General features: G+C 41.1%; 1 protein-coding gene across 1 annotated transcript in view; it reads right to left on the bottom strand.

The window, feature by feature from the left end:
- The window catches only part of dock4b (dedicator of cytokinesis 4b), a gene marked incomplete in the record, with an annotated part of 144,040 nt that overhangs the window by 19,767 nt on the left and 114,590 nt on the right, over positions 1-9,683 (bottom strand). The window contains 4 exon segments of the mRNA XM_025007753.2: positions 18-139; positions 1,274-1,393; positions 1,496-1,579; positions 6,257-6,433. Coding sequence (XP_024863521.1) covers positions 18-139; positions 1,274-1,393; positions 1,496-1,579; positions 6,257-6,433 — 503 coding nt within the window.

Here is a 9,683-nt window from a genome sequence, read left to right as displayed (position 1 = left end):
GGGGGGGGGGTCATCACCTCCGCCTGGCAACCCCTCTGCCGCCGTCCGGACTGATGATGCTGGGCACCGAGTTCCTGCACGTTCGCGGGCTCCCATTGGTGAAGTGCACCGGGCTTGCGCGTACGTATGCTGGAAACTCCTGGGGGTTTGGAAATGAGGAAGAAGTTAAAGTGATTAAATGCTTTTTTTTTTTCCTCCCCGTGCCAGCGTGAGGTACGTAAATAAACTACTTGAGGGGAGGTTGTTTAATGAGGGGTGGCGTTCTCCTTTGGAGGACTGTAGGGGTCATTTACTCGGAAGTGGAAAACAGCAGAAGCTTTCTGTTGTCAGCTTCAGTTTGTGCCTCTGTAAAGACTTTAGTTAATAATTAAAGGAACACATGAAACATTTCAGTTTTACTAAATTAGTTTGAATATAAAATTTGGAAGCAATTCGTAATACACCCCGGTGCGTTCGAAGTACACACTCTGGACGTATTATGAAGTGACTTGTTACCCAAGTACTGACCAGTAAGTACCAGAAACATACCGGTAAGCACTAAGTCCCTAGGTACATAACTCCCTCCCTTCCTTCACTACCTTAGTTTAGTTATCTTAGCAATACTAATGTTGGCTGTTTAGCTGGCCTTTAGTACTATTAGTTAGCCTCTTGTACCTTTAGTTTCGCAATACCATGATTCAGCTCATGTTAGCTTATTTAGCCTTCCTGTACATTTAGTTTAGTTTATCTCTTTTCTTAGCTTAGATATTGTTAGATTCCTAATTGTTGTTTAGTTCAGCTTTAACTTTATCATGATTTTATTTCGATTATCTTAGCTACTATTTTGACTGTCTTAGCTCATGTTTAGATATGTTTAGTTTCATGACTTTATTTAGATGATCTTATATTTCATTTAGATTATACATGATTGATTTTGATTTCTGTATTTCTATATTTGATTTTGATGTTTTTATCTGTATTTGATTCTGTGTTGTAAAGCACTTTGGATTGCCTTGTTACTGAGAAGTGCTATATAAATAAATTTCACCTCACTTTCTCTTCCCTACGGGGTACACATCCTGTAGGAACTGGGCATGTACCCGGTATCTATGACACCTGGCTGTATTACAAAATGAGTTGTTTCTATGTACTTACAGGGTATGTACCCAATAATTTGGTACATACCAAGTTCTACCAGGTACGTCCCAGGCTGTAATGTGTCTATATACCCAATGTCCAAATCTATCACTGATTTCCATATTTTTTGCGGTTTGGAATGCTTTCTTTGGCTCACCTGTATGCCCAAACTGGATTTCATGAGATGGAACTGGTCCACCAACTTCTTGTGGAGAGGTCTCATGTCTTGGGGAACATATTTCTCATGAACAGCGAGGCCGTATTCCAGTATATGCGCCTACAACGCAGACATAAAGGAAAAAGTTCTTGTTTGGACGTTTGCATGTTTCACCCTATCGTCCAACAGGTCTTTCTTTTTTCTTTTTTTTTTTTTGCTAACCTGCTCGAACATGAGTTCTCTCAGTCGTCCGATCTTGTCGCCATCCTCCGGGTGATTCATGATGTAGTCCTTCACGAAAAAGGCCTGCATGGGAACAAAAAAGAAAATAGATTATTTCTCACATTCTGCATCTTCTATTCACTCTCTTAAACTACTTCTACAAAGAAGGAGTCTTGTATTTGAAGCAGATAAGATAAAATACCACAGACACCCCTGACTGATGATAACGTGCTTATTTATTGCATCCATACATTAATTGCCAGCTCCCTGCTGTTTACAATAGCATCAAGACTTGTCATACGTCGGCAGATTACAGCAAATCCTTTTCAGTCTGCGTCTGAGGGAAGGGAGGACGAGATGATGAAAAGCCCAGCTCGCAATCTGCTCTCAAATCTGCCCCAGAAGGAAATGCGGAAAGGAAGGAAAAAAAATAAAAGAAGAAGAAGGCGCTGAGAGGTAAAAGGGGGGTGTTCACAAAAAGCGCAGTACAGCTCCTCTCAAGGACACAGCTGTCTGTTTCTAAAGAGGCAGACTGAGAGAAAAGATGCTCAAGGCTGCTTCAGACATGTGCATCTATACACACACACACACACACACCGATTCCTATCAAATGTGACAAAGGCTTACAGAGTATAAATACTCACTTATTATTCAAAACCTCATCAGATGAGTCGTTTTTATCAAGGTGGAACATTTGCGTGCACGGCACATGTTAGCACGCTCCTCTCTTATTAAGTTGAGACAGATGGAAATATAAAATTATTTTATTGCATAAACGATATTTAGAGTCGTCAAATCACCAAAAGGGACCAATATACGGTGGCCCTGAAGTGCAAACCACAACAACATTAATGAAGCACGCAAACAAGAAAGGAAACACACAAACAAAACACGAAGCACGCAAACAAAAAACAGAAACGCAATTACATTAACAAACCGGAAAAGGTAGGTCCGAGTGGGAGACCTGAGAAATCGCTGATTGGACGAAACCAATAACCGATAACATTCATGTCGTAGAATGTTCTGCAGTTAGATTTATATCATGTTTTGTGGTTTGATTCACGACAGGAGGTAGGGGAGGCTGGGAAAGAAAAGGGAGGGAAAATAACCTCTGTTTTGTGTGTGTGTGTCTGTAAGGCGTAGCTGTGGCTGACAACAGCGAGTTAATAAAAACTGTTCAGCTTCCACGAGAGTCGCCCTTTGTGTGAGCTAACGCATAACCAGGAAAGTGTTACAATATTTTCAACAAACGAGCTAAAACCAGAAAAACTTCCGGCTCAAAAGTGGTTTCGTCCAATCAGCGATTTCTCAGGTCTCCCACTGGGACCTACCTCTTCCGGTTTGTTAATGTAATTGCGTTTCTGTTTTTTGTTTGCGTGCTTCCTTTTTTGTTTGCGTGCTTCGTCATTTTTTTGCGTGCTTCGTTTTTTGTTTGTGTTTCCTTTTTTGTTTGCGTGCTTCCGTCTTTTTTTTTTGCGTGCTTCGTTTTTTGTTTGTGTGTTTCCTTTCTTGTTTGCGTGCTTAGTCTTTTGTTTGCGTGCTTCATTAATGTTGTTGTGGTTTGCACTTCAGGGCCACCATACCAATATCATATATTGTACATTAACATATCATATTGTATCGTGTCATATTGTATTACAGGGTTTCCCCCAGTGCTAAGCTCCACTTGTTTATTATAAATACATCATTTTTGTAATATATGCATCATCTCTTTTTTTAAATACGTCATGTTTTGTGCTTAGTGAAAATATTATCCTTGTTTACCAGTAAAATGATGCTATTAAATTCAGAAGTAGATATGTTTCGTTTTGTTGTTTCATGTAGTGATCCAACGTGCAGCCTGTGCCACAAAAAGCACAGTACAGTACAGCATCTCTCTGGTTCTCTGGCCTTGACGTGAGACGTGTGTTGGTGCTTTGTTTGCACTTTTTCATTTATGGTAATTTAATTTATTTGTTAATGCGACTTAAATTAGGTGCAAACAATCAGTATTTATTTTTGTTTTAAAAAGTATTTCAAAAGTGCCTTTTTGTTTTTTACAATATATCACATAATAAATAGCCATATTTTCAACTTACCTGTCAACTTTAATCTTTTTTTTTTACTAAACCACGGTCGGCGAACGGCCACCTACCATCGGGCTTAGCCTCTTTTCTGGGGGAAACCCTGTATTATAATGCATCATGCTGTATCATACTGTCTTATACTTTATTACCTGTAACATATTGTCTCATATTAGAATGGGTTATATTATATTGTATTATATTATATAGCCGTTTCTCATTGTATCATATCATAATGTACTGTGATGGACTCTCGACCTGTCCAGGGTGTACTCTGTGACTGCTGGATATGGTAAATGGTACACGGCCTGCACTTGTACAGCCATTATCTAGTCCAAGGACCCCAAAGCGCTTCACTCTACAATCACTCATTCACCCATTCATCCACCCATCCACACACTGATGGTGGTGAGCTACATCGTAGCCACAGCTGCCCTGGGGCGGGCTGACAGAAGTGAGGCGGCCATTACACCGGCGCCACCGAGCCCTCTGACCACCACCAGTAGGCAAGGCGGGTGAAGTGTCTCGCCCAAGGACACAACGACTGAGACGGACGGAGCGGAGGTTCGAACCGGCAACCCTTCCGTACCATACTGTGTATCATATTATGTTGTCTCATGTCGTATTTCACTGAATCATCCTGAAATGTGTCATACTTACTGGATCTTATTGGAGTATTTTGCATCATGCTGTGCCATACTGTGCCAGGTCATATAATATATATTGTATTGCATTGGATCAGCCTGTGTTGGGTCATATCGTACCTTTTTGTCCCGTAGAGCCGCCCTAACAAAGCGGCTCCCTCCACCTCACCGTCAAAGAGGAATGGACCTTCTCGGACTACTGGGTATTACCCACACAGTTCTACAGCCGGCCTCATCAAAGCTGGGAATGGGGTAGACTCGTCCAGACTCCTCACGGCCCACATCCACTAACCATACCCTTATCTTACCTTATGGATCGACCAATCAAGGAGCCGAAATTAGTTTATAATCCACAGGAAGCTTGTGTTAACGACCACTTTCACCCCTTTTGTTACAATTTGCTCATAATATCTCATGTGATGTCATATTGTCTTGTATCGTACCGTATTATATTTTACTGTATCATGTTGTATTGTCTTGTACCATAGTGTAGCATAATTCATTATGTTGTCTCGTAACATCTTCTATCAAGGTAGTCACTTGTCAGACTGCTTTTCAGAGGTCTTACAGGTATATGTGGATATTCTACTGAAAGAATCTAAAAAAGGCAGCGAAATTTATCAATAATCTTGCACAAATGATGGAAATTTCTTGTCAGGCCGTGGCGAGCGGGACCCCCTCCGCCGAGCGACTCAGTTAATCATTAGCAAAGTCCAATTAGAGAGGGAACGCTGGTGGGAGGGGGAAATAAATCAGACAGCATTCCCCCCAAAGGGTTTCAGCTCAAACCAGAGCAATAAATCTGAATATTAATAACGACAATTTCTCCCTCATTTGTAGCCGAGTCTCCACAGCTGTCAATCGGCATTATGGGGGGGAGAAATGATTAGATTTAAAGGTGCGGCCTGCGGGAGGAGACTTGATGTATGCCGCTCGGGAAAAAGAAGCGTCGATGTCAGCTGCTGAAAAGGACCACTTGTGTCCAAGCTCGTGGAAATTATTGTTTTTATGTTTATGGTGTAAGAATATAATTAATAAGAGAAAAAAAGCTGGATATATATTGAGGCTTGAACACAGGGAGTGCAAATAAAAGGGTTTTGAGTATTTTGGAAGCTAAAAATAACCCATATGCTAGGTTTATTCAAACAAAATCACAGCAGGAAGTGACCCTTGGTGCAGTTATATTACTATCCTATAATGTCTAAAAAAATCTGCCTCTGCTCAGACAAGCACACAGATTCGATATATTCTTCCCCAACGCAGACCCAGATGCACGCTCCCAGCAGTTGCTATGCGACACGGAGCCGAGTCCACTCAGTTTGTAGAGGGTAAAAACAATTTTCTTGAGTAGATTTTAAGTTGTTTTTCTTTTTGTGGCTGTTGTGCTCTTCGTGGAAACCGGAGCGTACTGTGCTGTTATCCAGCAATCTCTCAAGTGGCGTTTGAGGAAGCTGAAGTAGATGCAAATGTTTTGCCAGTGAGATTGGCAATGTTTTACTTTTTTTTTTTTTTTCTCTTCTCCTACCAATCTGCTTTTTAACATTTCGGCGTATAAAACAGCAGCTGTGTAAACACTCCCACCTCGTTCGGCTCGCTGTTATTAGCCATCCGTCTCTTTACGTTTCTCATCTCCATTCCTCTTTTTGCCTTCCTTTTTGACGTGACCCCACTTTCTCCCCTCATCCATCCTCCCCCCCCCACCCAAATCCGTCCCGCTGACTGAAAGCTCCATTCCATCCACCCGTTCCAGCATCGGCCATCTATCTCGTTTTCGGCTTCCACCCCTCCCTACTCTGGCGCTCCGCTCATCTATAAATTCGATCAAGCCTTCGCCCAGCCGCTCATGCATCCATCCATCCAGCTGTTCATCTATCTCTCCAAGCATTTGTCCATCCATACATCATGCATTATTCTTCATCCATCCATTCATTCAGTNCCGTCTTCACAAAATGCTCCCTTTTCCCACACAACCCTTCGCTTCATACGTCCCATCTTCATACATCATTAGGCAATCTATATGTCACTGCTTCTCACTCCTCTGACGGCGTTCGTACCTCTTGGTAGCGGGCCAGCCCCCCGTTGACGGCGGCGTCGATGACCCCGTTCAGGCACATGGTGAGGGGGTTGATGTTCTGCATCTGCCGGCTCTGACACTGGGTGATCAATGTGCGTAATTGCAGGTTCTTGTTTTCGATTACCTCTATGGCGTTCTCTAGCGGGCTCACCTCCACCTGTGAACGCGGAGGTTGAAGAAACATTTATTTTAGATTTTATGGCTTTTTTTTTCTTTTTTCTTTTCACCACCACTACTGCAGGCAGCTCCATAAGGAAATCTTTCAAGACTAGAAGATGAGGTATATCAGTTTGAGCTTAGAGGCAACAACTTTAGAAAACAAACAAAAAAAAAAACAAGGTTTAATATAGTGTAAGCCAACTGATGGCACCTGGGCCATATTTGGCCATGAGCATTGTAACAGGAAATAAAATCTGTGAGTTAAGATTGATACATATAACCTAATTGTGAGTTGTGGAAAAACACAAAGAGTGTTTATATCACCATGATTTAGTTTAAAATGCTAGAACGCCTTTCATCTTATCTGTATAGGGCTCTGGGGTGCAGCGGCCAGGAAGTCTGGGTTATCTCATGGTTTTATTTACCTCCTCTTTGGTCGGCTATCTGACCCTTTGTTCCCCCCCTGACCCCCTCCTGACTATATGGAAATTTACCAGAATATGCCTACAAGCCGGTATAAAAGGAGGAACAACCTGTTGTGTGCTTCAGGTTTCATCCAACAGCTGAATGTTTTCTCAGGCTGTACAACTTTCAGTCAAAATCTCTTGTTAAAGAAAATTCCACAGCAGGATACTCTGTCAGGTCCGTCAAGTGTCATACTTTTAACGAACTACACAGTCTGATACATTAATCACTTGTAGCTCATCTCAGAAACGGTTCATGGCGGCAAAGCCTCGGCCAATCAGAGCTCTCTCTGACGTGGCTGGTTTGTTCGGTCACTCGTAAGGAGAGCTCGTTCAGCGAATACGCGATAAGATTTGAGTCGTTTCAGTCTTGAATCCATACAAAAACGGCGTTTCAGGAGCCATAAAAAGATGTATTTTTAGATGAAACTCCAAAACATTGAGTTTTCGCACAGATGGCTGAAATCTAACCTAAGACCCGAGGGCGTCCTCTTCTTTTTCCTGCGTTTATCCAGCGTGTAAGCTTTCTGCGCACCCTCTACTCCTAGTTTTTTTTTTGCCGTCACGTACAGGCTTAGCACAGTTACTACAGCATTCTCAAAATAATGTCGCCTTTAAACGACAAAAAAGGAAAACTGTCTTTCTGTACGGGCAAAGTCATAAACCATGCAAAATATTTCTGTCAAATTAAAGCCAAATATAAACTTTTCATTGATGTTTACAGCATGGTTTAAAAACATCTACAAAGCTTTTATTTTTTAAACCACATCTAGCTCAATTTTATCCTACATGTCTATGGATGTTACCCCAAAATGCTCCCGCCGGGGTTAATTATTTTCATGAAATTAATTTTTAAAATCATCTTCACCAGCACTGACCATAATTACCAAAAATAAATTAATACAAATCAATTTTCATCTTTTAAGCACAGAGAAAAAATGTTTTCAAAATAAAGCATCAGTGAACGCTGCAGAAATGGAAATAAATAAAACGGGCCAGCCATATTCAGCAGAAATGTGCCTAATTGAAGGTTGGCTTGTGTGCTGCCTGAGCAGAAAAAAAAAAATTAAAAAATTTGGATCTTGAACAAATTTTTGTGCATGTGTAAAATAAATAAAAACAGCAACTGTTACGTTCAACAAATTTGGAATATTTTGGCTTGTTATGCATTTAAAATGTGTCTTTATCAGGTTTAACATCAAGGAAGAATATATCATTTAAGATGATTTAAAAAGAGAAGAAAACAAACACTTTTAAATCCCTCCACAGAATCTCTGTTAAATATTTCTCATCAAAAACTCTTTGCGACGCAAGATAAACGTCTTAAAAAATGTTTCAAAGCAGATAAGATTATTTTACAACATGAAAACGCGTTCAAACTCTGCCTCTGTGTGCCGTTTTCAACGGGAATTAAAAATATGCGGGGAGTTTTCTGGCGCTTTTACTTTGAAAACTGCTGATCTTTCGCCTGGAAAGATGGAGAACTTAAAATCATTTTTAAAAGCCCCTCGCAATAAATAAACAAACAAAACTAGGCTTCCTTAAAGGAATGCCTGTTGAGCTTCGTGACGAAGTTTTAAACGATCTGTCCCTGCTCAGAGGACGCTCAGAGTTCAGCTCAACAACCGTTTATTGAGCCATTATGTGTTCTCTCAGGTTGATTAGCCGTGGCAGCCATTTTCAATCAGATGGCTCCAAATATTAATCAGTTGCAGATGTACGGTCAGTTTTTACTTTCTGGAAATCTCGATAAATTCTGTCCAGTGGTTGACGAGATGATGAATGAAACACTTCCAAGGTTGCTGCTAATTATCTTTATTTTTATTGGTCACTTCTGCGTCGTCTTCAGTGGCCGTTCTTCCTTTCAGCCCGCTCTTCTCTTCCATTTTTTTTTTTTTGGAGGGTCTCACACAAAGCCTAATCCTTTTGCCAATTTCACATTTCATATGCTCTTGCATAACCGTCGTAGGGTAATACTGGCTTTACGTTTCACAATTTCACACCACGCTTAGCAGCTGCGAAGGGAGGAAAAGGCGCTTACACCTCAACAGAAAGACCCCGGCATTGTTTTATGCACACATGAGGAAAATAAATAATAAAAATAAAAACAAATAAAGCGGCGTTTAGAAGTCGACCCACTCCTTAGAGGTCCGAACGAGACGATCCAAAACAAAAAGGCTTTTAGAGGATTTAGACGCAAAACAGTGTGATTCCAGCCCCAAATCACAAAGTAAGTAAAGACCTAATGTTTCTTTAAGGAATGCATGTCGCCCGCCATCTTTCACACCAGAGTTTTAGACTAATGTCGTCTTATGCACTTATAAATAACTTTATGCACAACCTCTGAGTTATCTCACATAGCTTTCACTTTCATTATGTGTTGTGAATGACTCTCAGCGACTACCACATCGAATGTTTGCTCAGTATCTTTAAAACCGACTTTGTAATAGCCATGTTTGTGAAGTCAGCTTCCTGTGGCGGCCACAACAAGTTGGATTGCCTCCGAAAAGGTAATCAGTTGTAGACGTACGTCCAACGACAACTTTCTGAGAGTTTCATATCAATTTGTCCGCTGGTTCGTGAGTTATTTTGCTAACAGACAAACAGGGTTGACTCCAACGAGTATCGCTAAAGTTAACGTGTAGTGCTCAGATCAACACTCGGCTACTGCCACTCCAAATTGAAGCAAAACAAATCTGTAAAACTCACTGAACTATAGCCATTTTGAATGTTTTCTAAGGGGCTGTGGCGGCCATCTTGAACTGGGTTAAGCAGTTATTTCCT

Source organism: Kryptolebias marmoratus, linkage group LG18, assembly GCF_001649575.2.
Source record: "Kryptolebias marmoratus isolate JLee-2015 linkage group LG18, ASM164957v2, whole genome shotgun sequence".
NCBI lineage: Eukaryota > Metazoa > Chordata > Actinopteri > Cyprinodontiformes > Rivulidae > Kryptolebias > Kryptolebias marmoratus.
This window is presented reverse-complemented; position numbering and strand designations above follow the sequence as displayed.